Here is an 18193-nt window from a genome sequence, read left to right on the forward strand (position 1 = left end):
GCCTGTTGCATCCGTGACTACACGGTATGCAATCAGGGGTATACTTTCATATCATTATTGCTGAAGTAATGTTCTGTTCACTTTTGAGTTACAAAATACTGGTGTGGCCAGGGGATAAAGAGATTTATAAGATATAAAAGATCTTGGGACCGAAATATGAATGCTCATTCGTTGTGAAGGGAAAAATTTCTGTAGCCTTTTCTGTATTTTTAAGTACCCCAGAACATGTCCAGGTACCAAATATCCCTGTCTCCTGATGTAATAAATTCCTACAAAATGTCTGAGCACATTCACCACAGCTGATGAAGGTGTTTCATAGCTGGAAAACCTGGCCGTACACTATCAGTCTTCTCCACGAGCCACTCGCTGCTCCATATGGTAGGAAGAAACCAGCCTATTAAAAACAGCTCATACGGTGCATTTGGTGCACACTCGATTCTGGCAAGGCAAAGCCATCCCAAATAGTTGCATATTAATCTCTGACCCTGTATTCATTAGCTGCTGGCAGCAAAAGCCTTTCTGCCCATGCTCAACTTCAGCCATAAATTTTCTTTTCTTGATCCTTCTTCTCCATATAACCGCTGGGAATGGCTGTCAGGCAAAGCTTTAATAAAAGTTACATGAATTTGGAGGGTTTATGGACAGCTCAGTTCGGCCCGGGTGTTTCCTCCGTCGGCATTGTTTCTCAGAGCTCCCCGTCTGTCCGTTTACACCCGGTAACAGCCTACTGTGACTGGGTTGGGGTTTGGCTGCACGTCGCCTCCCTTCTAACGCCTGCTCTTTCTGTACTTCCCAGTTAGTTTTCCTTCCCTTCTGCTTTCTTGCCATTGGATTCCTCGTTCTTGATACTGGGATAACGCGTGTTACTCCCGGCCGTTGCCGGCACAGTGGCGGCAGCGCCTCAGCCTTGGCCCTCAGGCACCCGGCGAGCGCGGCCGCGCTGCGCCCTCCGGCCTCCAGGCCAGCAGCAGGTAGCCAGAGCCCCAGGGGGAGGCGAGAGGAACTGCAGGTGAACCTGGCTGCGGGGCGGAGCGCAGGCAGCCCGCTCCGGCCGGCCGCGGGCCCCGCTTGCGCCGAAACGCGCGGCCTCCTTCGCTACCCCGGCGGGACGCGCCGCCATTTTCTGCCGCCGCTGCCCGGGTGGGAGAGGGAAGCTGAGCGGGCGCCCGAGCCACGCTCCGGGCTACCTCCGGCACCGGGCGCGCAGCACCGCCCCTCGGCCGGGCTCGGCTCGGCCCCGCTGACGGGCCGCGGCCCGCACCGCCCCCCGGGACGGCCTCTGGGGGCGGGGAGGCGCCGGGCGCGCCGCCGTTGGTGGGTTTGAACTGGCGGGCGCTGCCCCGCGCCGCCCCGGGGGCCGGTGCCGGTTGAGGCCCCGCCGGCCGGCAGGGGCGCTGCTGGCGGCGGCGGGGCGGGGTGAGGCCAAGCGAAGCGAAGCGGCGGCTGCCATTCCTCGGCTGCGCGGCCGCCCCCGCCCCCTCCGCCTCTTCCTGGCCGCGGCGAGAGGAGCTGTGCTGGCAGCGGGGAGGCGGCGGCGGCGCCCAGCTCCCGGCCCGCCATGGCGATCCGCAAGAAGAGCAACAAGAACCCGCCGGTGCTGAGCCACGAGTTCGTCGTGCAGAACCATGCGGACATCGTGTCCTGCATGGCCATGATCTTCCTGCTGGGGCTTATGTTCGAGGTGAGGCGGCGCCAGCGCCCTCGCCCCGGGGGCTTCGTTCCGCGTCTCCCCCGCCGTCGCCGGGGGCTGTCGGTGCTGGGCGGGGAGGGCGCGTGGGTCCCGATGCGCCGCGGGAGGCTGGGCGGGTGGGCGGCGGCGGGTCGCCGCGGCTGCCCCGGGGCCAGCGTGGGTCCCTCCCGGCGCACCTGCCCGCCGGCCCACGCCCTCCGCGGGCCGCACGGCCCCCGGCCCCGCCGACCCCGCGCACGGCCGCAGTGAGCCAACGCGAGCGGCTTCCCCGCGGCTCAGCCTCGCCCGGCCGGGCCCGGCCCCTCGGAGCCCGCCCTGTTCCCCGCGCCGGCCCGGCGAGGCGCAGCCCGCTGGCAGCCGGTACCGCGCGGCTGCCGTCCGCGCTCGCCGCCCGCGAAGGGAGGCCGTGCCCGCGGCACCCCCCGGCAGCCGAGGGGACGGGGAGCGGGGCGGCGCGCTTCCTCCGGCGGCGGCGGGCGGTTCCTGCTGGCGGCCGGGTTACGTGGCAGTCGGAGCGCGGCGGCCGGGGGAGGAGTGTGCGGCCGCGCTGGCGCCGCGGGGGGGCGAGGCCCAGCTGCGGCGGGCGATCCCCGCTCTTTGTGTGCGCGGCCCGGCCGGGCCCGCCGGCACTACGGCTCCCGTCGGCCCGCGCGGCGGGGGCGGGCAGCGGGCGGTGCGTGCGCGCACGGCCGCCGCTCGGGGCTGCAAGTGTGTGCGGGGCCGGTCCCCGTGTCCCGGCTGGCACCCGAGCTGCGCCCCCCGCCCCGCCGGCGATGGGGCCGGCTGCGCCCGGGTTTGACGGCACCGAAGGGAGCTCCGGCCCCGCTTGCTGGGGCGCGCCGGCAGGCCGGGCCCTCGCCCTGGGCCCGCGTTGGGTGCCGGGGATCTAACACGGGCCATTTGGGGCTCTTGGCTGCCTTCCGAGGGAACTGAAAAGCCAGCTTACCTGTGTGACTTCCAAAATGCTCTCAGTGGTGTCCCGTCAAAGCAAGACGCTTCCGTTTTTGTTGGCTAAATGTTCCAGACTTTTTTGGTATTTTAGCCATTTGTTTAGAGTTGAAGGCCTTTCTATTAAATGGATGGCTTTCAGAACGATTTTGTCCAGCTGTTGATACTGCTCAGCGCTGGAGGCAGTGGAGTTAAGAAAAAAAAAGATGTGTATGGAAAGCAGAAACAGGGCAGACCCAGGAAACCGTTATGTTTGGGTTTACTATCAAAAATCACAGAGACAGGCCATATATGGTGGTTTTCTGGGGATTGAATTTAAAGAGATGGGACTTAAACCATTACCTTCAATGTCTACATCTGGCTTACTGTATTTACAGTATTACTGGTAGGGTTGGAAGTTTTAGGAGGACTGGATGTGCTGAAGTCTTTTGTTTCCATTTTTTTTAATCCAGGGTGTTTTCTGTCCCAGCATGGAGGGGCCATATGCCTTTGTCGGTACAGATGTGGCATGGCTGAGAAGATTGTTGCAGTTTTTTACATGCTTTGGTATAGGGTCTTGGAAATCATTTGCTGTGGTTTGTGTTGGTATGGTAAGGTGTTTATACTGCCTGACTTGTGCAACTGAATTAGGACTGAGTAGCTGACAGAGCCTTCAAAGGGCAATTCAGAACTGACTAACCTTTTGAATTGACCCCTGAAGGCTCCCTGATGAATAGGGAGCCCTAGGCAACTTCACTAATTCAGGCAAAACTAGTTGGATTCCCTGAAGTCACATGAAGTGAACAGTCCACTGTGTATTCAGGGATTCCTGGAAAATCTAGAGTTTGTTTACAAAGTATTAGTTATAAAAATAAATAAACCTTTTTTCTTGTGAATGGTAATAAATGCTGGTAGTAACCTAATTGTTATCTTCAGATACTCAAAGTATCTTTCCAAGACTGCGGGTTTTTTTGGTTTTGTTGGTCCTATAGATGCAACAAGGTTGCTACGTTTTTTATAGCAATGAGAAACGATTAGGCTGTAAATATTATAAAGCATGGTTATTTTTCCTTGTCTGTTAAGACATATTGATTCATGTTGGGATTCAACAAAGGTGTTAAAGATTAATCTATGTTTATTCATAGATAAGAACTTGTACTCCTGCTCATTTATTGGGGTTTTTATAGTATCACCATCACCCCAAAAAAAAGCCTTTAAAACAAACTTACACATGCACAGATCCCATTTATTCTTGCTTCTTTTTCTTACTGTCCATCTTAATGGGGTAATACCCCTACTGCTAGATTTCATTTCTTTTGTTTTACACTTCTTGCCACAGGATCCCCAGGGGCAAACGAATGCCAGTTGCATTGAGTTGGTATGCTGCTGGCCTGAAATGGTTCTTCGTTCTTCATGCCTTTTCTCCTTTCCTGTCCCTGTTTTCAAAATCACCCAGAGATTTATGAACATGACACTGACCTTCACATTTTGTCAAGTTAAAAAATAGTTTTAAATTTAAGTTTATCGTCGGCCATTGCTGCGTGCATTATGGTCTAGGAATTATACGATATTGTACATTCTGTTAATGCATTAGTACAGTATGGACTGGAGAAAAATATTGCAGCATGTGGTTTTGTTTTAATTTAGAAAAGACTATTTGTAAGTGGCATTTTTGAGGAGCATTTCATTCAGAAGATTAGGTATTCTGTAAACAAACCAATAGACATCACACAATGTGTTCTGCCTTTGGAAAGTGAGGTGAAGTAGTGTGATAGTGCGAGTTGATCAATTTTATGGGAGGGGTCAAATGTGCTTGGGAAAAGTGCTGGAAGTATGGGCAAATGTATTCAGTTTAATATAGTTTATTTCCGTGAGAATTTATAGCACTTTTATTTTTTCTCTTTCAGATTACAGCAAAAGCAGCTGTCATTTTTGTTACACTTCAGTATAATGTTACCATTCCTGCCACAGGTATGTATCTTACAGGAGTTTAGTTAGGAGACAGTGTATTCAGACATTAGTGTGTAGTACTTTGTAGACTGAGAGTAAGTGAATTTGTCAATTTGAATAGCTCTGCAGCAATTTTCAAGAACTTTGCTTTATTTTTAGTAAAACTCCATTTTAATTAATTAGGTTAGGAACGATGTTTCTATTCTACTGGATTCATCATCAGGGCTAAACTACCATCTGACTGGTAGATAAGTCCACGTTAATTCTTACTCTGGTTTTGCAAGTGACAACCTTTACTAGTCAAAGTGGGATGACAGTTTAACATAATTTTATTGTCCCCTTTCAGTGCATTTGGAGAAGTGCACTTACGTTTTCATTTTTATAGTACATCTTTCCAGAATCACATTTAGTTTGTGATGTGATAGAGATGACTGTAAACAATTCAGTGACCTAGCTCATGATGGCAGATTAATTTGACTTCTCTTTGTCTAGCTGACTACAAACTACTTCCGTCTGAAAGGTTGCACTTTGAGAAACAAACTTACGTAGCCATTAAACTGTATTGGTGCTTAACAGTTTATTCTGTTTTTTAGAAGAACAATCTGCAGAAACGATCTCTCTCTATCACTATGGCATCAAAGACTTGGCTACGATTTTCTTCTACATGCTTGTAGCAATAATCATACATGCTATAATTCAGGAGTACGTACTGGATGTAAGTACAAGATATTAAGTCCTTTCATCAAAATAATTGTCAGATTTTAATTAGAGTAACTTAAAAGTAAACTTTTGCATTAAAGCTTTGAATTGTTAAAACATACGTTGAAACCTTTAGATGTTCTAATGCAGTTAACAGGTAAATGTTAAGTACTACAGCGTCTAAATAACAATGGACTTTCATTTCAGAAAATAAACAGGAAAATGCACTTTTCAAAAACAAAGCATAGCAAGTTCAACGAGTCTGGGCAACTTAGTGCGTTCTACCTTTTCTCCTGTGTTTGGGGAACAAGTATTCTTGTCTCTGTAAGTATGCTTTCTCTTCTGTTTGTATTATGAAATTTCAAAAACTTCACTTACGATGATGATAAATAAGTTTTCAGCTTATTTTTCTGGTTTTAGCTGGTTTTTAAAGTGGGGACAAGGTTAGGGATTCTTTGTAGGTTATAGTCGTAACTGAGTATAAAGTCCGATAGTGTTACTGTTGCTCAGTTGATTTACTGACAACTGAATAAGGTAAAACTTCTATTATGGTACTGCATTCTCTGAGGTTTTTCTGTGTTGGCATATTAACATAAACTATATATTAAAAAAATACATAGCATTTTGGCAGCCTAGGGAGTAGGTGTCTGGGCAGATTGCCAGAGGCTCAGACGACTGTGTGCTTTCAGGTGACATGCTCTTTGCTAGTGGCTGTACGTGTATGAGCTTAGTTTCAAAAAAAGGGGAAGTGTAGGGGTTTTGTTTGGTTTTTTTCCCTTAACATAATGACTCCTGAAAAAATTTCCTTCTCTTAGTTAAGCTCAAAGCTTGTCAGCAGTTTGCAACGAAAGACTTAGGGCTGTAGTGATACTGAAATAATCTGCATCTCATAAGGGCACTCTTAATTTTGAGTGAATGCTTGATTTGTTTGGTTGCTTTTGATTTTTCTAAGCCAATACAGCTGTCTTTTGGTTTTGGGGTTTGGCTTTTGGTTTTTGTTTTGAAGTTGGGTGGGGGAGTGCTTTTTGTTGGTTTGGGGTTTGATTTTTTTTTTTTAAAAGGAAATACATTGATCTGCAGCTTTTACTTGTGTGTGTAGATGTGTTGCATGTTTGTATCTACACATATGTATTTACATAAATACATACACATATGTATGATTGTTCATTATTTATGCCGAGGAAGCATCATCTTTGAGGCTTTATTTTTTTTTTTTTGTTTGTGGTTTGTTTTTTTTTTTAGGAGAACTATATATCAGACCCAACCTCTCTGTGGAGGGACTATCCGCACACTCTGATTCCGTAAGGCCTCTTCCTTAGAGGATTGTTGGGGAAAGGAGGGAGTGTTTTAAACTTACCGTGTGTCACGTACAATCTGTGTAGAATAAGTAGCCTGTTAAACTGTATTGGTCACGAAAGTATTTTTGCTCATATTTATGGAGGAACTTGATTCTCTGTCAGTGTGTAGCATACAGAGTTCTCTTTTTGTAGGGTATTATAATAAGAGTCAAGTTTTTGCAAGCTTTATATATCTTACTGGTTTTGATTTCTTTAAAAATCTTACTTTTGAGTTGGCTGGCAGGAAGGATCTGTATTTTTCTTTCTTTAGAGACAGTGATTAAATGTGTTCACTGGAAAGCTTCTGACATGTTTTAAGTTCATTAATAAAAAGTAATACTCTTCAATTCTTGCTGTATTGTACAGGTTTCAAATGAAGTTTTTCTACATCTTACAGTTGGCATACTGGTTTCATGCTTTTCCAGAATTGTACTTCCAGAAAACTAAAAAGGTAAGTTTGAAATGTAAATCAAAAGAACTCCAAAGCAAGCAACTCAAACAGTGAAACAGTGAATTTATTTTGGACTTCAAGTAATGTGTTACCCTAGATTTCTCATCCTGTTCTTACTTGTTACCCACTTTTCCTGATGGAATTTTGGGTGCTCAAATGTCCATGTGAGAAGGTAGATGGTTTTTTCTTTTCAGTTAAATCCTGTATTTCTAATAGCAATTTTACTGCTATGTATCCGCTGTGTAAATAAAAATTACTGGTGTTTCTCATCTACTGAAAGAATTTTCCCTTGAGCAAATGAATGTGAGGTTTTCTTTTCAGACTGTTATTTTTGTTTCTTGTAGTTAGTAGTCAGAATAGTCTCATTGAGATCACAATTGCTTCATGAATCATGATACAGGTGTAGAATATAAGCATGAATTACGAATAATTTCGTAAACCTAAGGAATATCAAACTCTGGGATTTTAAGTACCACTGTCCTCAGCAGATATTCTTGTTGGTTGTGTAGTAAGATGTTTTTCAATGCTCAGTTTTTAACAGCATCTTTTTCCCCTATGGGTTTTCTCTTGGGGTTCTCAAAACACCAAATTTACCATAGACATTTTGTAGCACACTTTCTGCCTTCCTGCACTGATTTAAGTAGTCTCTTTACATGTTTTTGCTTGGGCTCATTTTGCATATGCAGTTGCTTTTTTAAACTTGTCTGTTTTAAACTCTTCAATGTGGCTTCACCAGTGAAGTGACTGCATCGGTGGATGAGGGAAGAGCTACTGATGGCATCTACCTGAATTTCTGCTAAGGCTTTTTGATATGGTCCACCACAGCTTTCTTGCCTCTAAACAGGAAAGAGATGGATTTGATGGATAAGGAACTGGCTGGATCACTGCTTCGAAAGAGTTAGTCAGTGGTGCAGCATCCCAAGTGAAAACCAGTAACAAGTGGTGTTCTTTGAGGGTCTGTACTGGGACCAATGCTATTTAATATCTTCATCAGTGACGTAGTGGGATTGAGTGCACCCTCAGCAAGTTTGCAGATGACACCAAGCTGAGTGGTGCAGTTGATTTGCTTGAGGAAAGGGATGTGATCCAGAGGGATCTTGACAGGCTTGAAGCTTGGGTTCATGTGAACCTCATGAAGTTCTGCAAGGCCACATGCAAGTTCCTGCACCTGGATCATGAGAATCCCCAACATCAGTACAGGCTGGGGATTGAAGGGATTGAGTGCAGCCCTGCAGAGGAGGACTTGAGGATTACTGGGAGATGCAAAATTGGGCATGAGCCAGCAGTGCGCACTCGCAGCCCAGAAAACCAGTTGTATCCTGGGCTGGATAAAAAGAAACATGGCCAGCAGGTTGAAGGAGGTGATTCTGCCCCTCTACTCCACGCTGGTGAGATCCCACGTGGAGTACTGTGTCCAGCCCTGCGGTTGCCAGCGCAAGAAAGACATGGATCTGTTTGAGTGGGTCCAGAGGAGAGCCAAAAAAATGATCAGAGGGCTGGAAAGGCTGAAAGAGTTGGGGTTGTTCAGCCTGAAGAAGAGAAGGCTCTGGGGACACCTTCCTGTGGCCTCTCAATATCTGAAGACAGCATATAAGAAAGATGGAGAAAGACTTTTTATCAGGGCCTGTAGCGTCAGGACAAGGGGCAATGATTTTAATCTGAAAGAGGGTGGATTTGGATTAGATGGGAAGAAATTATTTGTGATGAGGGTGGTGAGACACTGGAACAGGTTGCCCAGAGAGGCTGTGGATGCCCCATCCGTGGAGGTGTTCAAAGCCAGGCTGGATGGGGCTTTGAGCAACCTGGTCTGGTGGAAGGTGTCCCTGCCCATGGCAGGGGGTTGGAACTAGATGATCTTTAAGGTCCCTTCCAACCCAAACCATTCTGTGACAGTTGTTGCTCTGTGACTAGGCTCTGTCTCTGCTGCCAGAGTTCGGCTGTGTTCAAGAAAATGGAACATAAATGCTATGTAACCATAGGTCTTTGTTCCCTATGTCCTGGGAGAGGCCTGGGAAAATAGTAATGAGATGCTTTGTTTTCATGCTGATCAGATGCAGTATAAACTAATGTTTTGCAGCTGATGTTCCCATGTTGTGCTAGTGATATCTCTTGAATTTGACTTAATATCTAAGTGTAGATGTTTTTTAGCATAACTTCTAGAAAGCTGTGGGAAGTGGCAGAAGTGCTGTGTATTGAAATGGTAGTGTTTTACTGAGTCACTGCTTGGAATTTTGGCCTCTGACATTTGAACTAAGAATGATAGTTCATTTCATTTAGCAAGTTCAGCCTCTGCCATCTTGGCTTCTCTTGAAGGAACTGGCTTCTTTTACTCAGGTCTAGTTGTCTGTACTGCTGACATAGACAAGAAAAGTTCTTAACTCGCCTATCTGTGTAGTAGTTGTATGCCTCCACCTGCGTTATTCCAGTAGGCCTGCAGTCTCTGACAGTTTGTCTAAGTAGGCAGCACGGGCTGTTTAAATGCTACCTCAGGTCTGAAGATGAAGTCCAAAAGGCTCATCCTGGTTGTACTTGAAGAAACTGAACGTTTGTACTGACTATTCTCTAATTTGTCAGAACTAATTTTTTGTTTTCTTACTGATCATTTAGAGTACATCCTTCTCTCTGTTTTCTTGCTTTGTGTATGTGTGTGGTATTTGCTGTTGTCACAGGTGTTTGATTTCATGCTTTTGATGGCATTGAGACGAAGTATTGCATAGATCTTACAAGATTAAATTTTTAGGCCTTTTTTTTTAATTACATGTATACAAGGTAAAGCTGAAGCCCTTTGCTTGAACTTTAGGGAGCCTTTCCAAAAAGTAGTAGTTTCTTAAGCACAACTGAATGTACTCTGCATACCACTCCAATACATATTTTTATTGTGATCTAGCATACTTTAGTGATTCTTCTGTTCACAGCTGGCACCTTCTGCTTTCAATGTGCTGTCTATACTTGAATTTATGTCTTTTCATCTTTATTGTTTCATCTCTATGGAATGTTCAATTTAACTTGAAATGTGACCATGTGGCTTAGCATGACTGGTTAACAGCGTTATTCTCTGTATTTGCCCGCAATAGTGCCAGAATCTTGGATGATCTTGAATTTTTAAAATAGATGTCAACACTTGGAAACCTTTTCATTTTGGTTCATAGACTGCTATTTTATTTCTGCAGCAATGTGACAGAATCTGATGGGCAGCAGACATGTGGAACTGTAGGAAGTTATCTGATGATACATAGCAAATAAATATTGTAATAGCTAGTACAAAATCACGGTAGTCATATCAAATAAAAATGGGCCCTTTTAAAAAGCATCTTTTTGATGTTTTCATTTTCTCACAAGAGCATATGTGTAAGATACTGGATACTATTGGTAAGTGAGCAATAAGTTATGTCTGGAATTAGATGATTTAGAGTAATTCAGTGCCAGAAGGTAGCTGATAAACCAAGAATATCCAAGACTAGAGAACTAGAGTTTGTAATAATATGTAACATTGTACAATAATGTATAACATTGTGTATAACACATAACTAGTTTTTTCTTCTTAATAGGAAGATATCTTTCGCCAGATTGTTTACATTGGACTTTATCTCTTTCATATTGCTGGAGCCTATCTCCTGAAGTAAGTCAGTTGTAAACTTTTGCTGACTTCAGAGAATTCTGAATTCCAAATTCTCTGTCTTAAACATCTGACAAAATGTCTGAATGTTTGTTTTATTTGTTTTGATAGTCTGACCCACCTTGGACTTGTTCTTCTTGTATTGCATTATTTCGTTGAATTTCTTTTCCACATATCTCGTCTTTTCTACTTCAGTGATGAAAAATACCAGAAAGGGTAAGTAGTCTTTGTCTTTTAAATTCATGTAATTTTTGTCTCAAAGACTTGTGTATTTAACTAACCAGAAACCAAAATTACAAGGAATTTTGAAAACAAAAATTACAAGAAATAAACAGTGTTTCCTTAGAGGCCACAGTTCTCCATAGTATTTTTAATATTTATATCTCATAACTTTTTTTTTTTTTTTACCTTATTTGCCTATTTAAGTAGTGGTATAAAATGAAGTAAAATCTTACACTATGTACTAATGTTTACAAAAATAAAAAGGCTTGTAGAGAAAGCAACAGCATAGGTTGCTAATATAACCAGTTCTATAGGAATTAATAACATGCTTATGCTCTAATATAATAGAAAGCACTTTCCATTGAGTTGAAATTAGTTTTCAGAACATACTTTTGGTTTGTAAAAAAAAAAAAAAAGACTGTAATGCAGGACCTTTTTGCTTCTTAGTTTCTGTGAGTGCTAAAAATACAAGACTAGTTTAGGATAGGTGAAAATAATGAATTTAGGTAAGTTCTTAAATTTCAAGTGAATTCACATGGTGAAGAGTAAACATTGGCATTGCTAGTACTCAGGTTGTGTTGATTTAGTGTTTTTGGTGTTTTTCTTTGTAGATTTTCATTGTGGGCAGTTCTTTTTGTTTTGGGAAGGCTTCTCACCTTGATTCTCTCAGTCCTCACTTTTGGCTTTGGACTGGCAAGAGCAGAAGATCAGCAGCTGAATTTCAGTACCGGAAACTTTAATATCCTGGCTGTTAGGTATAGTAAACTTGAAAGAGTTCTTGAGTATGAGCCGTAAACCTGTGTTAAATACACAATATAAATAGTATATATTAATGCTAATAGTTCTGAATGGTTAGATGTTTTCATGCAACTGATGGGATCAATAGGAATAGCTTATGTAACAGACTTGTAAGGCATGGTGAAATTAATTGAAGAATTTACAGTTTACAGCTGAAAAATCTAACTGGTTACTCGGATACTTTCTTTTGTCAGGAAAAACAGGATTAAAAGGAATATCCAATTGCAGAGATTACTTTCAAATGTTTTAGAGCTAGTTAATTGAATTCTAAATATAATTGCTCTGAGTTTATCTATAGAGATCAAGGCATTATGCCCAGAGCATCTTTGGTCCTGGTTGAAGATTCCTACCTCTTTCTCTGCCTTCATTACAGTTCATATTTTTGCTATGTGATGCAGAATGTTCAGCCAACCACCTGGACTTTTTATTAATTAAATCCAGGAAAGGAAGTTGTTAAAACATTGACAATGTCAGCATTGCCCTGCAGAATTGATACTTGGAACTGCAAGACTCTCTTAAACCATTTTCAGTTGTTACTACCTGGTACCTGGAGAGTATACTGAGAAAGGAGAAAGCAGGAAAGAAATCTAGTACTTCCCAGTTTTGATGGAGGGTCAAAGACCTCACTCTTACTGTACATGTAGTTTTGTTAAGCTGTGCTAGGCCCAGTCACCCTATGTGAGCTAACTCTTGCATGGCTTAGAAATGGGTATTGCGTGGGGGTGAGGGAGTCAAAAAAACCCAAACAAACAAACAAAAAACCCAAGCCAAAACAGCCCGAAGAAAACAACTTCTACAAATCCATGTTATTTAGAAGGAGTCACTATGTGTTCAAAGAATCTTGAGTACAAAGGCAGTCTGACATAGAACAAAAATGATCTGAGGTGATGTTCTACTTCCCTTTTCTATTTACATGAGATTAATCTACTGATAAACCTGTACTTGTGTTTTGTTTCTAGAATCAGTGTGCTGGCCTCTATTTGCATGACTCAAGCATTTATGATGTGGAAGTTCATTAATTTCCAGCTTCGGAGATGGAGAGAGCATTCTTCTTCTCAGCCTCAGTCAGTGAAAAAGAAATCCGTAACAGCTAAAGGAAAGACCTCCAGAAAAGAAAGAGGTTTGTGTTTTCAGTTTTTCTGTTGCCTTGACTTCTCAAAAAGCATTTTAGGTAATAAAGAGCCTTGTTTCTTTGGCATTATGTTTAAAAAAAAAAATGTTTAACTTACAAGTGAGATGACTCAGTTACAGAAACATGTCGTTGATGAGGGGGGTTAATTAGACAAAAAATCAACTATGTATTGAGTTTTCTCTTCTAATTGAATGGAGGAAGGTGTTACCATTGCTTTAGCTAATGCAACGTAAGACTGTTATTATGTCTGATTTTATTACTTGAGCAAAATGTGTCATGCTTGTGTTTTGTTCCCTTATAAAAAGGAAACACACGTTTTTAGATCTGTTCACATAATCAATTACTAGTAAATTTTTCTTGCAATGAATTTCAAGCTTGTTTTTCATGGCCACTAAATTCTGATGTTTTAAGGCAAGGAGGTGCTTTTTCCGTCCAGTAAATAGGCTTATATTGGACTGTTCTTTTCTAAAAATGGGATTTTTATACCACGTTTAACGGGGAGGTAATAACTACTTGCTACTCTAAACCTCTGTAGAAGCATTTGGAAATGAACTGATGACTCCCAAGTTTGACTTCTTGATTGTCACATTCTTGTTATGGAAAGGGTATGAAAGAGAACTGAATGCTTTTTCCTACAAGGAAACTTACATGCTCCATTAAAAAAAAAACAAACCCCACACTTCAGTATTTCTGTTTGGTACCACAATTAAACTTCTGTGTATTTAATTGCTATCTTGAATAACTTCTGCGCTTTTTTGAAACTGCTGAAATAATTTCAAAAGCTTAGTTCAATGTGATCCCTTGCTACCAATCATGTATTGCCACCAATCTGTTTCACTTTTTTATATACTGAATGTAATGTGTGTGAAGACCATTTGCACTGAGAACTGAGATTTATGGTCAGAGATCAGTTCAGTGATTTATTTTTTTTTCCTTCCACCAAATTTCTTTATTAAAATCACATGCTTTAGACTATTCCTGTAGTGGTTTTGATCATCTTTAATTATCACAGCTTGGCTTTTGTCTGGTGTTAGGGTGTTTTGTTTTTGTCAGAAAATGCACTTGGACTCTTCTAATTGAGTGAAGGTAGTTTCCCATGTAGATATACTACTGAATCAGAGCTTCATGTTCGTTGCGTCTTACTGTGGTTTTTGTGGAATTAAAGTCTTCTGTGACAAATATTTTTAAAACATAAGTGGTATTTTAATCAGTGAGTCAAAAGTGTAGTAGCTTTTTAATATCTGTTAAACTATGTCATTCATGTAATTTGGTGAATTTGCTGGTTTTCACCCAACTTCAGTGGAGACCTGCAAGTGGTAAATGAATAGTGAAACAGTCAGTTCATTGGAATTGTGGTTTAATTCGCAAAATAACTGAGCTATATAAGTCTTAAAGACTGGAGAATTTTACAGCTGATTTTAAATGGAAATAAAAGAACTTTTAAATCTGAAAGGTTAGTATTTCAAATTCTTCTGTTTTGAAAGTTCCTGTGACGATGTCTGTTCGGAGCACTTGCACAGGATGCAGCAAGACAATGTTTTTGAAAGAGTTACATATGCAATTAAACTGTTTTAAACAGTCTTTTTTTTGTTGGTGGTTTTTTTTTGTGTGGTTGGATGGATTTTTGGGAGCCAGGGCACAATAAAACATGTTACTTTTAGACTGTGCCAAAAGCAAGAAACGACAGTAGAAAAATCGTACTGGTGAGATGTAGGTGTGGCACCCAGGCACATGCTGAGTCTTGTTTTACTTTCACTTGTTTTGACTTAACTTTATTTCATTTATTCAATTACTCATAGAATAAATTTTATTTTAGTTAGCTGGCGTTGGTCTAGCTCATTGTTTGTAAGCTGCTTGATTTAAGCATAACACAATATATATATGTATATGTTTTTGGATAAAAGTATCCAAAGACCACCTTATGTGGGTTTAAAATGGTGGTGTCATTTACCACCAGATATGTTGGATAGACTTTGACTAATGTGACTATGTGACTAATTGGGCCTGTGTCTGGTCGCCTTCTCATGTATGTTATTGGTTTTGCTTGTTTGCATAAATGGGAGCATATGAGAGAGGGACATCAACAGCTGTTCTTGTAGATTGGCCACATGGGTGATCTACAACACATCTGCATATGGAAAACATTCTTTTAACCAGTTACTTGTACAAAAAAAACCCAGCAACAGTTGCTTGAAGTCAGAATGATACTCTAAGTTGGAGCAGAGGTGTTAAGCAGCAAGCATTACAGCTGGCTATGCACTCTGCTCTTCAGATCTGTTTTACAAATATAGTAACTGTCAGGCAACACCTCTCCTTCCTTGGGTTGTGGTGACACTGAATAAAGGGGATACTTTTAATTCACAATGGTACCGTGTTGCTTCATTTTGCTGTAAGTTGTGTTTATTATAAATCTACAGATTGTGGGTTACTGTTCTAGGGCAAATGTTTGCCATCAGATTGTTACTGTGGTGCTTGAACAAATTAAAATTCTTGAGACCTTTGAGTTCCAGAAGTGGGATAGAAGTAGAGAGTTGAAGCTGTTAGCATGTTCTTGCTTGTTTTTATTCTTAGGTAGGTGCCTGGTCTTGTGCCTGAACTCTTTCTGTGTACTCTCGTACTCATCTCAAATCTAACTAGTGTTTTACTTCTGTCCATCTTATCTATGTAAATATCTTCATCAGAATGTAAGTGAATTCTATCTGCTGAAGTATATATTTAAAAAATTATGTAGGTGTATTTAAAGATTTCATATATATACGGATAGCTTGTAAAGGTAAGTGAAAGAGTGCAATTTTAGCAAGAATTAAAACATGAAATAGGTGGGATAAACAATTAAGACCTATACCAGGGAATTATGTATATGCTGTGTGTCTCCAGAATTTCACAGGACAGTCTACATATTGTGTTACTTTTTGAGAGAATATCTCCTAAAATGTTATAGCTGGTCTTGATTTTCAGTCTAGATGTACATAATGCAGACATTTCAGTTTCTGACCATGTCAGGAAACAGGACTTTAGTGTCGTAAGCTTTACATTTTGCACTTCATAAAATCTTAATTATACTGTTGCATTATGAATGATAGTGACAGGGTTTAACAAAGAAGATGCATCAGAAAAGAAGTTAAAAGTTTGTTTGTACAGGACCTACAAAAATGCGGTGAAATATAAAGCGTCTCATTGTATTTGAAAAATGTTTTCTTCTTTTTTTCTAGAAAACGGAATAAATGGAACAGTGACCTCAAATGGAGCAGACTCGCCTCGTAGCAGGAAGGATAAATCCTCGTAAAACTGGGTTTTATTAAGTTAATTGACTAATGTCCCCAAAGAATCTGCTTTTTACATGGATGGCCCTTCAGCACTAGAGATGTTACGGATTAAAGAAAATACAATTCATGTTTTTTGATTATTGCTGTTGTTTTGAGAAACTTTTTAAAAGCCATTTTGAATAAGGAAAAAGGTTTATCTGTCTTCAAATACTTGGGGGGGGTTACAACACTTTTTAAATAACATTGACACTTTTTTAAACATTTATTGTGATGAAATAGCTTCACTTAATGAGGATCACTGTTGCAATGTATTATTTCCTTCCATTTTTTGTAATCTTGGTGATATATACTCTTCTACCAGCTACACTTTTTCCAAGTCCTTGAAGAAATATTGCAAAATTGAAGTAAAAACCTAGTATGCATTTTCAGATACTCTGGCTTTTCAGTTAATTGCCTTGGTTCAAATTTACAGTTCAAATTGGGATTCCAAGACCATGCCAATAAACCTCTCGTTGTAGTTTTTAGCTACACAATGTCTGCTCTTAAGAATTGCCCCATATCATTAAAACAAAACTGAACTAATTGGAAACGTTGCAGAGTCTTATTGTTTGTTGGTTAGAAATCTCTTACAAGGAACAAAAAACCTTTTTGAGATACAGCTTTAGCACTTGAAAACTAGGAGGGAGCGTGTATGGTCATAGAAAGAGTTGATTTGAGTAGCGCTGTTAAACTCCTGTCTGTACTTTTAAAGTGTACGTATCTTGGAGAACTAGTGTGCATTGGACTTTCTTTGAAAACTTGTCTGATTTTAGAGGGTGGGAGGTTCTTACAATGTGTCGTTGTGTTTGTTTCAGGAGTCATTTAATGCTCTGTGAAGAGGGAATTTATTAGATAAATTGATCAAGTTATGAGAAACATTCCTTTATTCTAACTGCTTTGCTTTGTTTCACCTCTGTTAGGAAATAGTTTGATTTCTCCTATATATATTTTTATGAAAAAATATTTAAAAGCTACAACTTCTTAAAACTGACTTACTGTGCCCTTTGCTACAACTGGAGAAATCTTAATTTAAGATTTTTTCCATTATCTGTCTTTCATAATTGTATTCAATGTGAAGCTTTGTCCAGTTAATTATCCAGTTTAATAAGCAGTTAATGTTTCCTCTGTACCCTTTTGTAATGGCTGTAATTCAACCCATTTCACTTGAGGATGAGTTAGAGATTTAATTCAGTCTTAAGAAGAAGTTGCTAAATTAGTCTTTCAAGTTAACCCAAATATTGGACTGCTTATTGATTGAGAAGAGTAATTATGTGCAATCAAGCTGATAAATAAAATATTTTTAATTAAAACCTGTTATTATAGTTGAGTTTATACCCAACAAAATAATAAATCTGCATTCTGTGTCTTCTGCAGTTTGGTTGCTTACTATACAGAATAAATGTTTCTAGTACAAAATCTTCAAGACAATTAACTATCCATTCCCATTCTACAATTGTTTAGTACTATTTAGAGTTATTGCAGTATAATTTATTATATGTTTTGGTTAATTGCAGTCACCATTCCTGAGTACTTGTTTCACAGCTCCTGAAGTGGACTTGACAGACTTGGACTTGCATAGCTTGAGAATTCTGGGGCAGCGTGCCCTGTAATATGCCCAGTCTGCCTCAGTGGAAGTAGCTATAGCGTGTCTTGATTGTAAGCAATAAAACACAAGTGGAGAAACTGAATCTATCTCATCTGACCATAAAACTGGAAAATTGGAACTCAGAAATTTTGAGGGAATTGCATACATTAAATACTTGCTACGCAAAATCATGTTTCATGTCTGATGTTTCTAATAAGACCTTCATGGATTCTGTGTGCCTTGCTTTCAAATTGTACCTTAAGCCAAAAGGGGAAAACTTTTGAAGTTTCTAGTTGGTACTTTGACGTGAAATCAATTTGCATGTGGTATTTGGTTGTTAGGGGGCGTCAAAATTATGAAGGGTGGAGGAACAAATTAAGAGAGCTTTAAAGGTACTTCTAGAGGTCTTTAAGACTTGTTGGAGTCTGAGGGTTGTGATAGTAGTTTCCCTAAGGCAAACAGTTTCTTGTAAACCTCATTC

The 18193-nt window shown here is 41.0% G+C and overlaps 1 protein-coding gene across 1 annotated transcript; it reads left to right on the plus strand.

The window, feature by feature from the left end:
• The first annotated feature begins 1405 nt into the window (after positions 1 to 1405).
• TRAM1 (translocation associated membrane protein 1) lies at positions 1406 to 17900 on the plus strand. The gene is made up of 11 exons (XM_056333576.1): positions 1406 to 1681; positions 4525 to 4588; positions 5161 to 5282; positions 5474 to 5590; positions 6509 to 6567; positions 6970 to 7054; positions 10603 to 10673; positions 10782 to 10886; positions 11504 to 11647; positions 12650 to 12810; positions 16035 to 17900. Exons 1-11 carry the CDS (start codon positions 1559 to 1561, stop codon positions 16106 to 16108), a joined length of 1125 nt encoding a protein of 374 aa, XP_056189551.1. The 5' UTR covers positions 1406 to 1558; the 3' UTR covers positions 16109 to 17900.
• Positions 17901 to 18193: the final 293 nt, after the last annotated feature.

This window comes from Falco biarmicus, chromosome 3 (assembly GCF_023638135.1).
Source record: "Falco biarmicus isolate bFalBia1 chromosome 3, bFalBia1.pri, whole genome shotgun sequence".
Taxonomy (NCBI): domain Eukaryota; kingdom Metazoa; phylum Chordata; class Aves; order Falconiformes; family Falconidae; genus Falco; species Falco biarmicus.